At 35.9% G+C, this 21,793-nt stretch overlaps 1 protein-coding gene across 2 annotated transcripts in view; it reads left to right on the top strand.

Annotated features, from left to right (window-relative positions):
* MYOF (myoferlin) overlaps positions 1 to 21,793 on the top strand; it is a 62,455-nt gene that overhangs the window by 6,135 nt on the left and 34,527 nt on the right. Inside the window, exons 3-17 of one of the 2 annotated variants that reach the window (XM_053948967.1) lie at positions 755 to 846; positions 7,061 to 7,169; positions 8,386 to 8,470; positions 10,554 to 10,714; positions 11,210 to 11,338; positions 12,611 to 12,673; positions 12,786 to 12,836; positions 14,324 to 14,354; positions 14,789 to 14,904; positions 16,018 to 16,144; positions 16,575 to 16,678; positions 17,613 to 17,681; positions 17,796 to 17,839; positions 18,220 to 18,302; positions 20,453 to 20,491. In XM_053948967.1, the coding sequence (XP_053804942.1) occupies positions 755 to 846; positions 7,061 to 7,169; positions 8,386 to 8,470; positions 10,554 to 10,714; positions 11,210 to 11,338; positions 12,611 to 12,673; positions 12,786 to 12,836; positions 14,324 to 14,354; positions 14,789 to 14,904; positions 16,018 to 16,144; positions 16,575 to 16,678; positions 17,613 to 17,681; positions 17,796 to 17,839; positions 18,220 to 18,302; positions 20,453 to 20,491 (1,303 nt within the window). The remainder of the gene's footprint in view (positions 1 to 754; positions 847 to 7,060; positions 7,170 to 8,385; positions 8,471 to 10,553; positions 10,715 to 11,209; positions 11,339 to 12,610; positions 12,674 to 12,785; positions 12,837 to 14,323; positions 14,355 to 14,788; positions 14,905 to 16,017; positions 16,145 to 16,574; positions 16,679 to 17,612; positions 17,682 to 17,795; positions 17,840 to 18,219; positions 18,303 to 20,452; positions 20,492 to 21,793) is intronic. The other variant, XM_053948968.1, reaches the window with a different exon arrangement.

Raw genomic sequence — 21,793 nt, 5'->3', positions numbered from 1 at the left:
GCTATGTGTTCTTTCAAGGTGTTAGTAAATGCAGGTGAATGGATTCTTCTTGCACCATATATTACAATTTATTAGCAATGTGTTAATGTAAAACTAGATGGATAACTGATGAGTTTGTGGTCTGCTTTTGTTCCCACTTTCTTTTGATCAAAATGATACTCAGCCATGGGAACCTAATGGTATAATTTATTATGAATTAGGAAAAACCATACAGAATTAAAAGAAATTATGTATTGAAAGTCCTCATGGTTTATTTGTAGGCCTAGTCTTATGTTGCATCTTCTGGAATATTTTTCTTGGGGAAAATGTTTTCTTGGCAGTGTTTATTCACGATGATAAATGAAAGTTAAAGATTTTTCTTATATTTTGTAATTAGAATTATAAAGAAAGGGAACACACAACTATTTGTTTAAATTCAATAGCAACTGAGTTCAGCCAATATTGGAGTGGATTAATATCAGATATTATGCATGACATGACAATATGTATGCTAGTGTGAGGAAGTGGAAATGTAAAAGAAATGATGGTTCACTATTAAACAATTTAATCATGCTATTGTTGCTAGTAATTAGCAAATCAAATACATGTTATGAGCATTTTTTACTTTGCTTGTGCAAATGTAAGCTGGATTTGGTCTCTCACTACATGCAAAATTTATTTCTGAATAATTTTGTTGTATCTGCTACTCTGCTGTTAATTTTTACATAACTTGTCATTATAATTTGGGTTTGGTTTATTTTTTTTTTTTTTTCAGATTGTTGAATTTGACTTGAAAGGAATCGCTCTGGATAATTCATCTTCCCTAACAATTATTGTGAAGGATTTTGAAACAATTGGACAAAACAAGTATGTTCCTTCTTTCCCTCTCCCTACCCACTCCCACCCCAGTATTAAACACAACTTTCAATACAGAAGTACAGGGGGAAAATGGAACTGATAGCTGATGTTTGCTGTGCTCTCTCTTTTCTGTCCTTTGCTGTCAATTACTTTTCAGCTACTTCTGCCAAGTAGTGTTGCTATTCTGAAAGGAAGTATGATCGTGTCATCTTTTCTTTTTATTTCATGGTGGATTTCATGTGTCTTAGGCAAACATTCATGTTTACCCATAGTAGCCCAATTCCATTGTTAGCTTTTCTTTACTACTCTCTGCCTCCTCCCAACATATGGATTCTGGTTTTCACAATACTCTAACAGCTCTGTCATAAAATCGCTGTGAGTCAAGACAGTGCCCTCAGGTCTCTCATTCTTGAGATTCCTGCAGGTCAGTTAGGCAGGAATATATTGCATGCCTCTGGCTTTAGGGAGATCTCAAAACTTGAGATAGGAAAGCTTATCAGTAGTCAGAATTTTGTAATGGACTTTATAATGCATCAGAAAATAAAGGAAAGTGATTATCTGAAGCACCTAAAATGTTTCATTCTGTATATGGGTTCAAAGTTAAGTAGTCATGTGGTTGGTTTTCTTCAAATGGTATTTTTAAATATCATCTAGACTCATATTTATAACACTTAACCCCCAGCTTGTGCAAATGCCTGTTTGTTTTGCTTAGGTTTATGCACAGAAAGTTGTTCATACCAAAGGCAGAGTAACACCTTCAAAGTGATGCTCTTTGAAAATAGATCCTCAGTAACATCCTCATATTTGCAATGTGTGATGTGTTTGGAAGGGATATTGGCAGGGAAACAGGAGAAGGGGGTGAGAAGTGAGAAACACATGAGCAGGCATTCTGATTTTAACATGGTAATAGGAAATAGCATCTTGTAGTTCTTTTAAGGACACAAAGCACTGTAACAACAAGAGATTTGATATTTATGAACATTCACACTTAGGTGAAAGGAGGGAATGTGGAATAAATTTCTCACCTACCAATTGCATGTATGCATAACCTGTATTTCTGTACAGTTACTGATTCTATTTCCTGAGTTGGGAGAGATTTAGGATTACCATATCATAGATTTGCTACTTTTTCATGGTATCTCTTCTAATATGTAAGAAAAAGTCTATAGCTAGATACATGTCTGAAGTGCTGCAGCATTTCAAAACAGTGCTCAGTGGAAGAGTGTGCAAATAACACTCCCATGGTTTGTCTGCATGCTAGTTCAGGATTGGAAAGGTGGAGCACAATGCCTATCTAAGGTCCTTACTACAGAGAGCTATTCTAATGACAGTTTAAGAAACCCAGTGTTTGCTTCTGACATTCACAAGTAGACCCATTAACTTGGGAGGTGTATTAGGTGTCTAAGCTAAGTGGGATTTGAGTTGAAATCAACAGTCTTCCCTTTAGAGATGCATGGTTTTATATATTTTATTTTAAAATCTAGATTTAATTTGGATTTAGTTTTTGAGTATAAAGAGCACGTCTAGGGGCCTCTGTTGCCTAAGAATGAGGAATGAGAAGAAGCTGCACCATGTCTTTGGCTCTGTTTTCTTTCTTCTGGGGGAAAATAAGCAGTGGGGGTTGCTGTTGTTACATTCAAGGTAGTGACAACTTTTGCTCAGATGTTCTGCTACTGTCTGTCTGTAGGCCAGAAGCAGAGCCCTGTGCTTTTCAGGCCAGCCTCCCTCTCTGGCTGCTCACTCACAGAGCTCCTGGCCAGCACACACTCTGCTGGTCCGTGCACTCTTAGTCCTGACTAGTTGCAGACACCTGGTCTGTCGCTATGCCCAAGAGGTGACTACAGAACCAACAGAGCAGAAGATTGCTATATAAGACATTATTTGTTCCTGTTCCTAAAAACTGTTCATCCAGTCTGTTTTTAAACATGCTGGAGGAGGAGTACAGTGGATGTTATTCTGCTCTTGCACTGTGCCAAGGGACTGAACTCATTGCTTTGGCATGTTTCTGTAAATTAAGCCTGAAAGAGCACTTGGATATTTTTCCATTTCTTTGTTTTCCAAGAGAGGAAATTTACTGCTTCATTTACAGGATCACTAAACTTTTGCAGATAGGTTAATGAGTGCTCTTCATGGAGAAAAGTCACAATCATTGGAAAAGATAAATAAAGCAAACCACTGTATACAGACAGAACATCATAGGAATAAAGCGGAGGACTCATATGATTCATGCTTAGTTGGATTTTCTGGCGTAAAGATGTTTGAAAAGAGAACACATCTGTTATCTATTACATCTAATACTGTTAGTAGAAAGATTTCAAATTCTCAGAACACAAATCTTTCTGCAGTTAAAAAGTCCCAAAAACCTCACAATTATGTCAGTTTTCCCTGTGAAAGTTAAGAGAATGAGCTGCGATTATGTGTTTCCCCATGTCCTTTGTGTAGTTAGTAACCTAGTGAGACAGGAAAAACAGATTGGGCACACCCTTTGCTCTAACAGAAAAATGCAGCTACAAATGAGCAGTGCAGCAAGTTATTTAATCATTACTAAGGATTTCTCGTCGTTAAATAATTTCCGGATTGTTTAAATCCTCCTACAGCTGTACCCTTTTGTGTGGATTCTTTTCCACATCAGTGTGACTGTACATAGTTGCAGGATTGTCTTGCATCCATTGTATGGAAGATCTAGACAGCTTAAGACTCAGTTTTGGGCTTTTCTTCCTTGTTCAAAACAGTGTCCATGTTTTGTTTCTTTTTTAAAGTTTGTTCTTGCAAAAAGTATTATCAAATAAGTAAAGATAAAATAGAGGTTTTTCTCAATAAAAATATTTAACCATAGCAGGAATAACAGAAGGTGGGTGTTGGGTCTTGTAGCATACTCTATAATGAAATACAGACACTGAGAAAGAAAGGTTGAGTTTAGTAATTGTAACTGCAGTGTAGAATCAAGTTGCTGATAAGAATAATAAATATAAACCTCTGCCAAAATATACCCTTAAAAATAGATGAAAATAATTTAAATGCTTGACTCTTCAGTAATTTAAGCCTTGGGGCTTCTAGTAGAAGTAGCGTGTAAGCAGCTGGAGGACATGATAGGCTAAAGAATTTACTATACATGGCTACCTTCAAACCAAGAGGGATAATAAAATGGTTGGAACTGTGAGTTAGCACTTCCTGATCCAGACATGGGTGTGAAGTTTCACTTCACTTGGTTATTTAGGCAGCTAACAGGAAGTGCTAACCACAGCACTAACGGATTAATTAGCTTTGGCACAAATGCAACTCAGTGTTTAGTGGTTGGTCATCAGTAGTTCATTGATTTCATGCTTATAAACTAGATGTTTTCTTTTCATCAGCGTGGGGAATCTGTTGTAGGCCTGGTAAGGTTCAAAATCAGCTTCTGATTAGGGATTTTGCATTTATTTTTGGTGTCGTCTCCAGTGGTAGACCAGAATGTTTAAACTGCTTGCAGAACAGAGTTTTTGCTTTACTCCTGCAAAGCTGGAAAAGTTTGAGACCAGACTGATTGGGCATTATACCTGTGGAAGTCTTAGGAATAGCCAAAAGGTACTTAAACATTTAAGAAACAATACTAATTTGCTTTGGTCTTCTACTAAAACAGCTGATGAACGAAAGGTCAGAGGATGCATTAAGCTATTCTAGTAGCAGAAGCTGTCACACTTGGTGGTGTCAAGAGATTACTGTGACCTGGAATTAAATGGGCACATGTTGATCTGCTCAGGCAAGAGGGAGAAAGCTGGAATAGGTCCAGCAAAGAACAGTGTCCTTTGACAATGTACAGGTGGTACAAAGTCTTTACAGCTGTGCTGGAAGGAAAGGATTCCTTGTCATCTTGTAAGTCATGGCTTCAGATGGAGGTCACATACAATCCTGCCTGAAGGTAAAAAGTCTTCAGAGTTCAGAGGAACCCAGCAATTTCACAGTAGCCATGCAGAAAAGTGGGGTCTAGTTACGTGTCAGAGGGAAGTATAGGAGCAGACCTTGCAGCACAGCACTGAACATCAATGAACTGATGATGGACATAATCTCCCAACAGCTCCTGAGATCTGATGTAGCTGACTTAGCCCAAAGATTAGAGACCTGAGAGAAGCATGTCAGAAAAAAGTCTTTCTCTAAGACTTGTACAAAAGTGACAAAGATGAGACCTAAGGATGACTTTGAGGCATTCCTTGTTACTTTGGAATGTATTACTTCAGTTGTTGAGTAGCTGTATGATCAAAACCAGACTGGACATAGTCATGGGTAACCTGTTCTATATGACTAACCTTGAGCAGAGGCACTGGACTAGATGATCATGAGTGATTCCTTCCAACCTCATCAGTCCTGTGCTTCTGATAAGGGAGGGGTGAAACATCCCAAATTCAGGGAGCAGGACAACTTTTGGAAAGGTAGAATAGTGTCCAAAGCTTAAAATTTGGCTAAAGTCTAGAGGTGGACTAAGAGAGTTTACAGATTGAATATTAAATTTCTCAGTCTTGTTAGAGTGGAAAAAGACTGGAGACTGTTGTTGCCCAACCTGCTAAAGGGGGGGAAATAAAGGCATGTAGATAGAGAGGCAGTGTTTAGAGGCAGCTGGTTGAAAGCAAGAAGTCTGTGTAACTGATTCCCTCTTCAGTCTGCTGAAGGTGATCACTGTTTTAAAAATGTCTACTGTGCATTCAAATGTGTGCAGTTATCATTTGTACAGGGCAGATGAGGATGTAGAAATGGAAATGTACAGTGGAAAATTTGAAAAGCACTACAGGTGGATGGCAATTCTTAAGTTAATGTCACCAGATAGGAGGGTGTGGTTACTCAAACATTCATCCTGCTGATTTGAGATTACTTTGGGTGGCTTCTGAATTGTTTTGAAGTCACTTCATAAGCTCCAGTAAGCTTATATCAAATCAGAAGGTCAAGTCTATATAAATGTGCATAGGAAAGTATTTTCTTTCTCTTTTTTTCCCTTCTATGGCATCTCAAAACATATAAGTTTCTGCAACTGAACAGAAGTTGTGATGTGTAATACCTGGAAGGTGTATTTGGAGGAAATTGATGTTTTATACTTAGGTATCCTAATGTACTTTGCAAAAAATTAATTTATGTTCTCGTAACACAGTATGCAAGAGTAGCTATAATAGTGCTCTTGCTCCATGTGAAAAGATACCCTTGCATCCTTAGCTGCTCCATGAATAAGCTCTGTAACTTCAGGGGACCTCAGATTCTTTGTGTACAGGTCTTTTTTCCGCTTTGGCAGCAGAGCTGGTATTTTATTTGTGATACATGATCTTTGAAATTCTTACAGGCTAAAATCATCTTGGTTTTTTTCATTGAAAAAAATCACAGTTATTCCAGTAATCCACTTCAGTATGGGAGTAAACTGCTGCTACATACCATGGGAATGAAATACAGTGCCAGGTATCATGAGACCAGTACCACACTAAGAAATTTTGCCTAAAAGTAATGTCTTGGGCTAAAAGTACATGCAATTTTCATCTGTCTGGGAGAGGGTGGGACTGACAGATGCAGTCCCAAAGCGGGCAGAAGTAGCTCAGAACAGTCTATCACATGTCTGATCCCTCTGAAACCTTCCTTTGGTAGACTGCTCTAGAACCATAAGAAACATTCTGAGAATTTAGAAGGGAGAAGATGAACCTGTTCCAAAATGCAGAATATGAGCAAGAAGAATAATTTTTTGATTCTCTAGTAAGCACATTGATTGCATATGTTCTGTATCACTGTTTTCATTACAAAGATGTGGATTTGTCTGGTTTTGTGTCTCTTTCTGTGTAGTACAACAGCTGTTGTACCTAGTTCACCACTTCTCACCTGAGAGTTTGCAAATCTGTAGGGAAAGAAATTTTTATATTCTTTAGTTTACCAATGAGAATTCAGTGGTGGAAATAAGTGACATTGCTATTGAAAGTTATACACACCGGATTATTTTCAAAAATACATGAAAAATAATTTCATTTTTTAACCACTTTTAAGTTAAAGCTGTGGCTGCCATAAACAACACCAACACATTTGAGTGTAATGAAACAGAAATCAAAAATTAGCAGTATGCAATCATTACATGGTGTTTGCAATGGTCTTTTGTTGTACTTTGAGTTTTCAAGTCATGGCTGGAGTTACTTGGTTGACTAACAGATGGTAGCAAAAGAAAAATGGGAACCTCTGTTAGATGTATATCTGCATTCTAATAATGATTTTTATTTAATTTCAGATTAATTGGCAGTGCATCCGTAGCACTTAAAGATCTTGTAGGTAACCAAAGCAGATCTTTTCCCTTCAAACTCATACCTCTACTGAATGACAGGGGACAAGAAACTGGAGTGAGTGACTTACATTTTCTTCTTTTACTGTATTCTTGATCAAAATGCTACAGCAATATCAGTTTAATTCTTGGAAATGTCTAGCAAAAGCTCCAGACAGAGGAAATTTATAACCAGAGATAATAAAGTCTATACAATTTTGTTTTCTCTGTATATATTATGTATTTGTATATTTGTGTAATAAATATTATGGACCACAGAGTATGCATGGAAATCAGCCTGATGTTGAAAAAGTGCATTTTCCAAGTACCAGATGGAGTTCTCACATGCACCTTTTTGCCATATGCTTTGTACCAGCTACCTGTGTCATTTCCTGACTCTGGAAAGCACATGATCATGTACATGTTCACTGCCAGCTCCCTTCAGAAAGTTACACAAGAACTTGCTTAACTTGATTTAGCACATGTTTAGATTTAAATGGTTATTAACTTAGTTATTAATTAAGTAGGTTTTGGAACTGGGACCTTACTGTGTTTGTGCAGTGTAGCTTTTAAGGCACTTCATGCTGCATTCTAGTACACTCAGTCATGAGAGACTCTAAGTGTAATTTCAGTCTCTCAGCAGCTGCAGTTTAATATCATGATTAGTTGGTCACAGGGTTGGGCTTTTTTTGCTGACTCCTCATGTTACTCTGGCAACTAGTAATAATAATGGTTTGTTCAATAATCCAAAAGCACAGTCAAGCACAAAAAAGACAATTCTATAATTAGAATGGAAAATGACGTATTGTTTTTCTTCCAGGATGGAGATATGAACAAGCAATTAGAGAAGCCAGATAGGAAATTTTACTTACAGTTCAGACTTGTTAAGTTGTTGATGAGATAGTGTTGTTTCTGTATTGCCTTTGTTTTCTGTCTGCAAATTTAGGATGTCACCTTGTCAGCCATGAATATTGTGGAACTAAAACAAACATCTGTAGAACATCTTACATGCTTGTATTGTGACAGATTTTTCTAAATATAAACACAGCTACTCCATTTCTTAGATATTATTTTAGAACCTCGTCCATTAGCTGAAAATTGTGCAATCTGTATTGTTTGTATATATATATATAGCTTAATAATAGTTTATTAATTTACTAGTAGCTGAAACATTACAAAACTGCTGTGCTCATGAATAGTTAACTGTTCATGCACAGTGTTAGAACAACTTACTGCTTTAAATCAACTGTTGTGAGTGAATACTGTAGGCTACATAAAAAACGTTTTCTTTATAGGCAACAATTGATTTGGTAGTAGGATATGAGCCACCAGCTGGACCTGCAAATCCAACTGACCCAGGAGGGACCAGTGCACAGGAAGGTATTTCATCCTTTTCTCAGAACGTTTTTGTTAAAAGCTCTAGGAGCTGTTTAAGGTAAGGCAAGAGGGTGATTCAGCAGCACTGTTCACCAGAAGCAAGCATGTCAAGACTGCCAGATAGTTATTTCAAAGGAATTAAGGATGATTCAGAAGCTAAGAAAAAAATTGGCATTTCCTGACATAAAATGGATTTTAGCATAATTTTCTCTGTTTGTTTAAAAACGTTTCAAAATTACTTTTGTTTAGAAAAGAAAGATTTTTGAATGCTCAAGGAAGCAGCAATTATCTGCTGCAATTCTAGGGTTAAGCAAAAAAAGCAGAGACATTCCATCTATTACTTGCAATGTCAGGGAGGTTGGTGAAAAAATTTTCTTGATGAATTAAACCTCTTTTCCCTTGTAGAACAATTAAGTTTTGGAAGACACTGTTTTATATTAGCTTGATATTTGAATGGCAATGAAATACTATGATCAGTAGGGAATATTCTTTAGTCTCTCTGTATATCATATTAAGCAGGCTTTCGCTAGAGTATTTTTGAGATCTGGTTTTCCAGACTTTTAAAAGAACTGTGAAATAACAAGCTTTTGCAGTTGATTGGAAAATAATAAGCCTAATATCAAGGCTGTGTTTGTGAAGAAAGAAGGAAGTTTAATAAATGTTTTGTGTTTGAGGAGAAGTAAATCAGTTTGACCATTATTTGGTGATAGATAGTAACATAAGAAGGAAAAAATTGAAATCAGGAGTCTTCTGGAGGGAAATTTGGATTACACTGACTTCTCTCACAGGTGTTCTTGGAGAGTGAAAGGATAAGTAATATAAACACAAAAGCTGTGTGTTAAACTACTGCATTTCAAAGTAATTTTATAGAAATGTGCACTTGAAGGCTAAAAATGCAAATTCACTTTTATGAGATTTTTTTTTCAATTATAACATACAGATAAAATTTTTAAATGGCAGTTTTTTAGCTAGCACCCAGAAACTGCATGAAAATTATTTCAGTGTGAATTAGCAAACACACTTTAGTTAGTTATGGTAAATACCTATTTCCCATGAAATGAAATCCCTTTCCCAGAGACAGCTACAGCTCAATTTCAGGAATTAAAAATTAACTGCTAGGGTATGTAATCAGTTAGCTGCATGGATCCATTCAGGCAATGCATTTTGAGAGATGTTAGAGATGTGGGTGGCGTTTTCTGCCTATAAAATACATAGTATGTCAGTCTCTCTGGTTTTAAACATCTCTTACAAGGACCATGACAGACTTTGTATAACAAAGTGATCATTGGCCTGTAATTTATGAAGTTGGAATACTTTCTGTTAATGCCAACCACCAGAGACACAGCTCATTCTCCTTCTAAATTTTACCATAGTCACCGTCCAGTTAAGGAAAGCTGGAAACACAAGGAAGTGACCACTTTTGTGGTCTAGATATTTATGGATCCTATTTTGCAATACTGGAATCTCAGAGTATGATTCAGTATTACAGTGTCATGTGGTTGTAGAACTGTCTTCCACAGAGGTATGCTGATTTCAGAACTGTCAAAGAGCCTTACTGAAAAACTTATTCCACACTTAAATGTTGTGGAGAAGGATTCAGTTTTATTTTGGATGGCAGACCCTAAATGTATTTGTGTATGCAAGGTTTTGAACTAAAAACCAAATCTGTGATGTAGTCTAGTCTTGCTGATGGGAAACAGCAAGATTCATTCAGCAGCAATGTTTATTCAGCTGGAATAAAATGAATCCCTTGTGGTGAGTTGTGAACTAGTTGGAGAATGATTACAGCTCAACTTTGCTTGAATTGGTTGATTAAAAAAGTGTATGGGAATTGTATTAGACACTCTGCATCCAGAAGAGAGACTGATCTTGAGTACGTTTGATTAGGATATAAGTTGTTCTTAAGCAGGCTAAAATGACTAGCTTTCAAAAGGAGTTGGAAGAATGTAGTTGGCAAAAACATTGTTGATGTGAGCTAATAATAGAATTTTAGTGGAACTCTTGGATATCACACTCTTACTCCTGTAACTTCAACAGCAAGTTCTGCTATTTATTTATTAATTGCACTGTTTTTTTGCTGTATGAGATGGAGAAGAAGATGGAGATTATGAGGATGGGTTGGATGGTCCAGTTGGTGGTATCACACCAACAGTTCCAAGTGGCACAAAGGAAGCCCAGCTAGCTAAACGCATCACCAGAGGAAAGAAAACACGGCGAATCCTCTCTAACAAACCACAAGATTTTCAGGTACTAGATTTATTAAATATTGCATGTTCCCTTTTTCTGCTGAGCGTAACACTCCTCCTTTTACACAGCCTGAGCATAATTTAATGTCAGCTTATCTAATGCACCACAGAGATACTTAGCCTCTTCATTTGAAAGCCAGTATTTCAGAATTATTCCTCAAATGTTCCTGTTACTGAGCTGTCTGATTTTGTACAGTTCTGACTGAAATAGGGATGAATCTTATTTACTTTATAGTTGTACAAATTTCAAACTACTCTAGCAGCTCTAAAAATAAATGGTAAAGGCAAGTGAAAAAACTCCAGTGAAATAATTAACTCTCACTTGTCTTGTAAAATTAGTTACTGTCATAATTAAGCTTGCAAAGTCTAGTTCCTATCTGTCAGTTACTTCAGGTGTTGGCTAACATTTTTGGTAGTAAAATAAGGAATTGTTGTGATCAGGATCACAGATAATATAGAGAATTAATTTGTAGAAATATTTGATTTTTTTTTTCAGATTCGTGTTAGAATTATTGAAGGTCGTCAGTTGTCTGGAAATAACATAAAACCAGTTGTCAAAGTTCATGTTTGTGGTCAGACACACCGGACAAGAATCAAAAGGGGAAATAACCCATTTTTTGATGAAGTAAGTGGTGTAAGAACACTCCAGCTGAAGTGTTGAGGCTATCAAATGTTGAGAAGTAGCTAATACAGCTTTCATTATGAGCAATTAATAAGAATTTACTAATATTTATGGGTAATTATGGCTAACATGCATTATGTCATTCCCAGTCCCTTTCTTTATGTATTCACATCACTAAACACATCTCCATCACTGACAGTCTTAGCAGATAAAATTGACTAGAAGGAAGTCAAACTTTATATGAGACACACGGAATATTTTCTTTGGTGCAGTTGGCCATGTGACAGAATCACTTTGAATAGTTGTGTTCAGGTTATAAAAATCACAGAAAATTAATTAGAAATCACTGTAGACATCTGTGATGTGTGCAGACAAGTGCTCAGTGCTATGCCATAGACTGCCACAGAATCTGGAAATGTCACTGCCTTGCTACCCATGATTTGTAAAAGCACAACTAGATTCCTCTGTCCAGAGAGGGGCTCTGTGCATCAAACACACTGAAATACAGGAGAGAATTCAAAGCCACCTAAGGGACACTAGAATGATCCCACGTCTGAAAGACTAATGTTGCAAAACTGAAGTGTAATAGAGAAAATGCTGAGGATAACTCATTATCTGGGCATGTGTGAAAAATTCAGAAGATTTTGGAATTGCATGGCAAGTATGTTTAATGCAGACAGGCAAGACCAAGGAATTTATAAAAATTTGAAACTTGAACTAAGCTGTAGGTAGCAGCCAAGATTTCTGAAGCCATGGAAAAAATAGGGAGGGCAGAAAGCCGGTTGCACCTTATATTGAAAAAATTCCTTGGCAGTCTCAATATCCATAGTAGTCTAAAAATGGAATAGGAATCACTTTCACCACTAACCCTAAACAAGGCCTCTTTAACAGCTACAACAGAGATGGTTAGGACAGGATTTAATATTTTGGCAAATGAACTTTATTGTTTCTGAAGTTGTTCCCCTGAGAAAAATATGAAGTGCAGAGCAAGGAACAAAGGGCAGTGCTGGATGTTTGCAGCACAGTTATGCTGCCAGTGTTTGTTCAAGTGGAGGTTGTGGCTGTCCTGTCTGTGTTGTACTGAGTCAATTTACTAAATTCAGTTTTTCATTCTGCACTGTTACCACATAATATATCCAGCAAGGAGGTGAGGCAAAAGTGCTGTATCAGGCATGCTTCACATGCCTCTTAAAATAATGCTTTTGCATTTCATGTTCAAGTAATTATGTGTCTATCATTTTAAGACAGGTTTTTTGTTTGTTTTTACCTTGACAGATTTTTTTCTACAATGTCCACATGACTCCTTTAGAGCTGCTTGATGAAACCATTAGCATTCGGGTAAGAAAAAGCAGTGCATAGTCACAAGGCTGCTGGATACCTGTAGCATCCTCTGGCCATTTCACCAGGTTGTTTAGGAACATTCCTGTTTCATGCTCCTCTGTCTTTTTAGGTGTATGATTCTCACTCTCTTCGAGCAGACTGTCTAATGGGTGAATTTAAGGTGGGTATGAAGAAAGCTCCATATCAGGACTAAATTAAATAAAATGGGAGAAAAATTTTAAGTACTGGTTTTAAATGTTTAGATTTCTACTTCTTTTTCATGGGGTCATGATGATGTCTTGCTTCTCAAGCTAGAGACCATTTGCTCAAAGCACTAGTAAGCAGGTTTTTGTATTTGAGTAGAAGAGTATTGTTTAAAAAAATTGTGTGGTTTATATAGCAAGTTCTCTAATTTGCATCCAGGTAACTTTTTTTTCTTTTGTGGTCAGGTGATTATTTGGTATGAGGTAGGGTTTGAAGAGATAATTTTATTAGGTAGCTAATAGGCAGAATAGTGGTATGTATGGTGGCATAACGCATTCTCAAATATGTGGAGAGGTCTTCCTTTGGTCAGAAGTTAAGTAAAAACAATGGTGAAAAATTCAAGTAGTTTCTGTGGGGCTGATGATATCAGTGAGATGGTCTTTATTTGGATTTGTTATGGTCAACTCTGGGAAGCAGACAAGATTTACCATGGCAATTGTAATGGCTATTGGGGTCCACTGTTACAACACTTCCAGTATCAGTACTGGCTGTCTTTTCTGCTTGCTTATTTGGTAATGCATAAATTCAATAGGTCTTTAGACCAGCTTTTTACAAAAATATGCAGAGAGGGAAGAATGCTCTTTTCTAAATGAAACACTTGCTGCCACAAAGCTGATTGCTTTTTGCTTCTCACTGCTTATTTTCTTTGTGATTTCTAGTGATTCAGTCAGTGGTGTATTGCTGTGTGGAAGACTGATTATTCACTAAGCAGGTGACAGCACGTCACTCAGCTACTTTCTGTTCCTGCAGGCACACATTCCAACAGGAAACCACAAGGGTAATTCTGTCTAGAAAGACTTCACCTGCAAGGAATACTGGCCCCAACTGCCATGAGCAAACATACTTACATTCCTGAACGTGTTTAAAATCTGATACAGTGAATGAAGCAATCTTGTCCAGATTTGACACAGTGGGGAAAGAAATGGTCATAATTCTTAATAAATAAAAGGAAATTATTCATTTTTTAAAAACCAAATTTCATTTCTGAAACTGGAGGATGAAATGTTGAGCAGGAAGAAGGAACAAAAGTACTCTGAAAAGCCTATCTGAACATAAAATAATGAATCAGCTTAGGGAATTCAAAAAGCAGTAAGCCAGCCCCATTTTGTGTCTCTGGTAAATTAAAAAGTTGGAGATCCAAGAGAAGAAGAAAATAACTACATTTGTTAGTTCTAATCATATTTTCTTGCATTTTCTTCTTGGCTGCTCTATCCCTTTGAAATCCCTCATTTTTCAATGTAAGGCATTTTCTCTTTTTCCTCCTAGTAATGTTCTATGTAAACTGCCTTCTGTTTGTGACAAGAGAACAATGTAGTACTGCCCATGAAAAAATGGGGGGAGTTGCTCAACCATTTTTCTGTTTTGATATTTCTTCGGAGGTAATGCCTTTGATCTTTATTTCAGATTGACATTGGCTATGTTTATGATGAGCCTGGTAAGTAATGGTTACTTCAGAACTTCTTTCCTTGAAACTACAAGTTGAAATGTTTCCTTAAATTTCTCAAGTAAAAGAAGAAACTATACATTAAGTTATTTAAGTTTGTGGCTTTAAGTATTATCTTCAAAAAATCCAACAATATATAATCTTTTCAGTGAATTCACAACAAGCTCCTTTTAGACCTAAAATTTGAAAAACAATGCAAAAATACTTGATAACTATGTTCCTGAATTAGTATACCAAAATAGTTTAACACCAGATTTCTTGTTTTGGATGGCACTATTGAGACCTGTCTAGGACAGGATTATTTTGTTAAATAATTAGGGTGATTTAGGATAAAGCATATTTTGAAATAGCTCACTGCTTGTATGATGTCTGCCATTTTGTAATGGACATTACTGGGGCCAGTGGTGATGTTTGTTTTATTTTAGGCCATGCAGTCATGAGAAAATGGCTCTTGCTGAGTGATCCTGAAGATACAAATTCAGGAGCCAAAGGCTATATGAAAGTCAGCATGTTTGTCCTGGGAACTGGAGATGAGCCACCAGTAAGTTTAATTTAAATGTTTTTCTTGCCCTCTCCATCCCATGGATACTTATTTGTATCCCCCCAACATTGTTTTAATACTGTATAATTTGCTCTATGAGCAGTATTTATAAGCAAAACAGAATTTACTAGTGGTTTCATCCTGTACTAAGTGGCTAACTCAAAGCTTGTTTTGTTATTCTGCTCAGTTAAGCAACCTCTACCATTTGTGGATGCTCCTTCACATACTGGAAGCAGAGATGTGTTAGCCTGGTTTTGCATGCAAGCTAATATGTAACTCTCCTTAGCATAGCTAAGCAGGCAGAGTAGCACTGATACCAGTTCCAGGACTAGGTCAGGAATGTCTCCACTTCTACAAAACATAGACAAGCCCATAGAGAAACCAGAGTACCACCAAATTTTTCCTGGTGAAGATTAGACCCCTCAATAATTACAAGTCAGGCACAAGTAATTTGATGCAGATGAAAGCAGCAGGAAGTTTAAACAATCCAATCCTTCACTGTCTGCTGTTCTGTCAAGGTGAATACAGGTGATCTTTTCTTGTAATGCTTTTTGTACCAGACCATTGCCTGTAGTTTTGCTTTTCTTCCTGTCTGATATTTTTGCATCCTATTCTCCTTAGTTAAATATAATGTGGTTTTGTACTAACTGTTCCTCTCTGCTATCCTCATGATTCTTGAAATCACAAGGATATATCTAGTTATTTGTGGTGTGTTTATTTTGAAATGAGGAAGCATATCAGACTTGTAAGCCTTTTCTACTTGTAGTCAATGCCTTCTCATGAGGCGAGTATGAAATTTGCATGAAGTTGGCATTGTATATGTGCCAAAATCATCATTGTTTGATGATGATGATTTTAACAGTGTGATTATAATGGGCTCCTGCAATTTAGTACTTTAGAGATAAAACTGAAAATAAAATAGTTTAGCTAGAATTAAATTTTTGTGGCTTGATAATTTGATACATTATAATTTGATACATGATCATTTGATGCATCATTCTTCATCATGAAACTGACACCAGTCTTTAGCTAATCAACAGTTTAGCTAATCACCTTAATTCTAATTCTGTACATTGCCTTGTCTTTTTTGTCTACAACTGTATCCCCCAACAGGTTGAAAAGAGGGAGAGAGATAATGAAAGTGATGATGTGGAGAGCAATCTTTTATTACCTGCTGGGATTGCACTTCGATGGGTCACTTTCCTTCTCAAAATCTACAGAGCTGAGGACATTCCACAAAGTAAGTAGCTTCTCCCTCCTTGTCCATTGGTGTTTGAATACTGTTAGAAATAGTTATTTGTGTTAGCTGTTCAGAACAGAATATAAATTACTTTTTATCCCTTACTAGCATATTTTCTCACCTATATCTATGCCAAATAGCAATGTCTTCAAATACATGTATAATGTTTTTCAAATACAGTGATGCCTTTAAATTCATCAGCACTTCTTATGATGTTTGAAAAATCTATATTCTTAAAATTGCTCCTAGATCTGTGAGCTAGTTGATTTTGGTAGATTGCAATGGGTAATTTATTATTTAGGAATAGTAATAGTAGTAGTAGTAGTAGTAGTAGTAGTAGTAGTAGTAGTAGTAGTAATAATAATAATAATAATAATAATAATAATAATAATAATAAACTACCTTAATCTAATCTTTGACACCTCTCCAGTGGATGATGCTTTTGCACAAACTGTCAAGGAGATATTTGGAGGAGAAGCAGACAAGAAAAACCTGGTAGATCCATTTGTAGAAGTTTCTTTTGCTGGGAAAAAGGTAATTTAGTAAACATCTGTACCTTTGTATTCTAATTGTAGTCCTGATAACAGATTTCATAAACCAACATGAATTTTTAAGTTTACTGGAACTATGGAAATAAAAAAATGAAAAAAGAAAGTTAACTTTGTAACATGACAAACTTCAAGGTGCAGGAGAAAGGGTGTAAAACTGATGACTAATGAAAGGAATGTATGACTAAAGGCTAGAACTGACGTATGCGAGATTGCTTGCCTACCAGTTGTTCCTGATTGCTTTTAGTAATTGGTGATACAGATCTTTCCGGACAGATTAAATGCATTTGTACATTTAAATAATAATGTGTTCCTTAGAATGCCAAACTTGATCTGGAGCACAATTGCATAACTTACATTCATTACTAGTCAATATTTTGTCAGTCATTTAATGTGCTATATAGTCAGGTTACCACACCCAGTAGTGTAGAAGATCTTTAGAAGACATGACCAGCAAATAATGCAGCCTCTCCCCTACCATTCATTCTTCATCTACCCTAAAATCTGCATAAAGAAAGCTGGAATCAAGTAATTCCTTCATCTCATTTCTCTGCAATGATAAAAGCAGGTTAAATTGTGGCTTGTGGAAATAACAAGCTTTAATAATTTCATTTAGTTGTAGTTAGTGAAAAAAAAAAACAACAGGATAACCCAAATCTCATATTTAAACACTGTTTCAATATTTGCTTTTTCTCTAAAAGTCATTAATGCTGCATATACAGATTACTCTAACAGTGGTTATCAGTGGAAGACTCATTGAGCATCAATGGCTCAATGCAGCATTAATCCAGGATTCATTGACTACTATCCCTAATTTTTCCAATCAGATGATGATGTGCCCTAAATCAGAGCTAGTAAATACATTTTTTTTCTGTTTTATCTTTGATGTTCTGTTGTATATTTGATTTCATTTTTGGCAGGTTTGCACAAATATAATTGAGAAAAATGCTAATCCAGAATGGAATCAAATTATTTACCTTCAAATCAAGGTCAGTTTTTTTACCCTTGTTTCCATAGTAAGCAGCCTTTTTTTTTTGGAACTCAGGGCATTAACATTACAAAGGTGAAAAATGTTATTTTACTTTCATTGCTTTTTTTTTTAGTTTCCTTCGATGTGTGAGAAAATAAAACTTTCAGTTGTTGACTGGTGAGTTATGACTTTTAATCAAATTACATAAGAATCTAAATGATAATAAGCAGAGAAAAGTCTGGTTCTATAGATGTCAGGTATTTTTACAGTGCATGAGAGTACTAAAGCAAGTGTTTAAGTGTTTATGGTTTCTTTACAGGGGATCTGATTAGTGTAACATGAGATTATTTTTAATTGTGTGCAGTGAAAACTGAGTCCCGTAACTGATTAATGATAGTGTAAAAGTCAGGTGACTTATTCATGGTCTACAGCCCACTCTTGGAACTTAATATTGAAGCATTTCAGATCATAGAAAATGTGTGTACTGGTAGCTTGCCACTGTGCGTGATGACCAGCATTATATTTAAATAAAATCTTGCTTTTTTTCTTTTTTGTAGGGATCGACTTACAAAAAATGATGTAGTTGGAACAACATATTTAAGTCTCTCAAAAATTGCTTCTTCAGGAGGAGAGATTGAAGGTAATTGCTTGAGCAGTGTGTAACACACTATCTTCTCTTGTGTTACACAGAATGGCAAAGACCAATGTTCTAAGTATATATTTATCTATAGTTTCTCAATTCCCTGGCAACAGGATTGTCTTTTCCTTTTATAATTTTCAAAACAATGCTCCTAGAAAATATTCCATGGGACTTTTAAACATCGTGGTGGAAATAGCAGTAATTCAAGATTTAGTTTTCTGTTACATATATATATATATATACATATTAATAAACCAAGTAAATTTATGAGTACTTTCCCAAATTCAGAAAATGATGTGATATCACAATCTACTATATGCAAATTTACTTAGATGCTTAATAAGATATTTAATTTCAAGACAATCTGCAGTCACTGCTTCAGAATCATTTCTTCTTTGGACACTGGTAAAAAAGACTCCCTCCTTTTCCTACCTTATAAGAGTATCTGTTATATTTCTGAGAAGAGAACCTAAAAGCTGTTGGATGTTCCTGAGTAGGTAGCCTAAAGGAACTCTAGAACTGCATTTCCTGGACACCACTGGGCTGCTTGCAGATGCTGGGGAACTTGGGACAATCTCTGCTCTGATCAGCAGCTGAGTAGAAGCAGGCACTGCATCTCATTGCACAAGTGCTCTGTATTCCTATTTTGTAACTCTGATTTTGATTGCACTGCTATGATTGCAGACAATTGATTTATATGCTTCAATCAGTAGAGATGGCTGGATATGTAATTTCTTACAGCTAAAACCCAAAACTGATTAACTACAAGCAAACAAGTTAGGCAAGATATGAGGTGTCTAACATACTGTTCCCATTGGAAAATAGCTTTTTAGTAAAACTCTTATTTAAAATATTATAAGAAATACTTTTTCTGCCAATATTTTGGAGCATATTAGAAAAAATCCAGTTACATTTATATTATAATATAATCTTGTGATTATTGATAATTTCTTTGTGATCTATATCTGTAATCAGCTCTTTTTATAGCAAGATCTTTCATACAGTTGGGCCAGCTCCCACACTAGGATTCTGTGTTAACTTGCCAGAAAAATAGTTTTATCTTTTTAGTGAACATGCTTGGCATGTTAGTTATCCAAGCAGCATTGTAAAGCTCAAGGTTAAACAGGCTTAACATGTATTTATCTGTCTACAATAGTTTGAAGGACACTGTCTCAAAATCATTTTCACCATTGTCACAATAAGAATCTAAATTACTATATTTTTCTGTTGTGTTTATAAAATCTATATGATATGTACTTGTCTGAGACAGACCAGTTTGTCCTTAGGTTGGTGGCTATATCAGGTGTTTAAAAACAAAGTTAGTGGCTCCAATCCTATACTGACTTGAGTAAGGAGGCAAGAATTGGATAGAATTGTATTTTCAGTCACATAAAAGCTTATAAAGTAGTCCTCTTAGAAGGACTGCTGTTGAAGTAAGACTTCATGCAAACATTCTTTTTATGTGTCCTGTGCACAGCCAGAAGCAAAAGGAAGAGGCAATGGGAAAGCCAAGACAGAGGGGTTGGGCTGCTGGGGAGAATTCAGCTCTGGAGAGATCACTTGTACTCCCCTATGACTGTGTATCTTGAACTGCAGCTGAGTCACAGAGCATTTACACTTCAAACCCAGGCACTCAGCAACTGGGGAGATCAGTTTGGTTTCTCTCTCTGCTGAGGTACTGGCATTGGAATAGCCATTTCAATTATCTTCTCTTTAGTGCTCTGCCTGAAGCCTATTCTGGCTTCTAAAGGATTGGGAAACTGCACTAGTCTATAGTCCTCAGTAAATGTAAATGCAGATAGTCTAAGGGGCCCTGAAATGTAGTGGGGTTTTAAAATGTCCTTAAGATTTTAAAAGTAGTTTTAAAAATAAATCTGTATTTTGTGTGGAGGAGAATTGTACAAAGCTGAAAAATAAGCACTAAAACAAGATATTTTGTCAGATATATGCTGTTTTTTTCCCCTTTAGAATTTGTACAGGAAGAGTAATACTTTCATATATTAACCAGAAGCAAAATGCTAGCCCATATGAAATTTGTTTTGTTTCAGGTTTTCAACTTTATTTTTAAAGGAGATTGCTTTGTGGTGTGTGTGGGTTTTTTTTTAATGCTATGTCACTGTCATATAACTACTTCTCTTTTCATAATATAGATTTTTCATCTTCGGGAACAGGGGCTTCATCATATGAAGGTTTATCTCTTCACCTGTTACTGATTTTGTGTTCCATTGCCCAAACTGAAGAGTATTGCCTAAGATACTCCATCAGCTTAAAAATATTTTTAATAATTCTTGTTGTCTAAAAGATTTCACCATTGTGATTACAGAGTATCAAACATAACTAACTCTATAAACCAGTTTTGGCATTGGAATTGGTTTGAAAATATTTCTGTTTGGCTGGTGCTTCGAGCTGTGTGTTAGAGATGAGCATGCAGTTGCTTCAATTACAGAGTGCTTAGTCTAACCATGGCTTGAAATTTTTAACTTAGCTATGAGATCACAGGTATATTTGCAACTGCAGAGCCTTGCAGAAGTAAATAACTGCCTAAAATAATTATTGGCTGTTTTGCTTATGCTTTGCAAGCTACATAAACAAAATCTGGATAAAAAAAAATCTGATTCTGTTACTACCTGGGGAGGTGACTTTTTCCAGGTTGACATTCAGTTTTGAAAGACTTTCTGGTAAATATTTAAGTAGTGAGAAAGAAATACAAGTGGAGTGCAGTTGAAAGGTAATTAACATTCATCCACATGGTACTTCATTTACTGTCCTTCTTTCTTAATAAAGTAATATTAAGTTAAAGGCTGAAATAATTTCTCAGAGTCACTTTCTATTATAGATGATCATTAGCCTTCTAAAAGTAAACAACTGAATTTTAAATTTAAAAAATAGAAAATAAATTCTTTTTATTCCAGTTTTGGGAGGGTTTTTTTGTTGTCTATATGTTTCTAAATTTATACTCTGTGTAATTTATTGGTATCAGTAAGTAGTGAATGTGTTAATTTAACACATATCTGTATCTTAAACCTAGTCACACTGAGGTATGATGTGAGCAGTTCAGTCTTAGAATTTTTTTTTAATTGAGCATTATTCAAATGATTTTTTTTTCATTCAATTTTTGAACTGTTTCTGATTCAGAGGTAAGGGTGTGAAAGTAGCCAATTGCAAAATAAAGAACTGCAAATCTTTATTTTATATTGTGCAGGTTATAGGTGACTTTTTGTTGAGAGGAAATTACATCAAGACATCACATTCACTTTTACAGTTCACTCATGTCACTCAGTAGTGGCATAGCCACACAAGGCATAACCCTTTACTGCCCCTGTCTTACCTCAGCCTTCTTTTCCCCTGAGAAAGAAGTGCATCCCTCTCTGTGCTCCAGATCACTCCAGGAAATTTTGGTTGCAACGTTGACATGTTTCTCATCTCTTTTTCTGCTAGAGAGTGCATCTTTTCTGTGGCTGTTTAGTTTGATCTGCCTGTGCATTTAAGTG

Source organism: Vidua chalybeata, chromosome 8 (genome assembly GCF_026979565.1).
Source record: "Vidua chalybeata isolate OUT-0048 chromosome 8, bVidCha1 merged haplotype, whole genome shotgun sequence".
NCBI lineage: Eukaryota > Metazoa > Chordata > Aves > Passeriformes > Viduidae > Vidua > Vidua chalybeata.
Note: the sequence above shows the minus strand (reverse complement) of the source record. Positions and strands in the feature narration are given on the sequence as shown.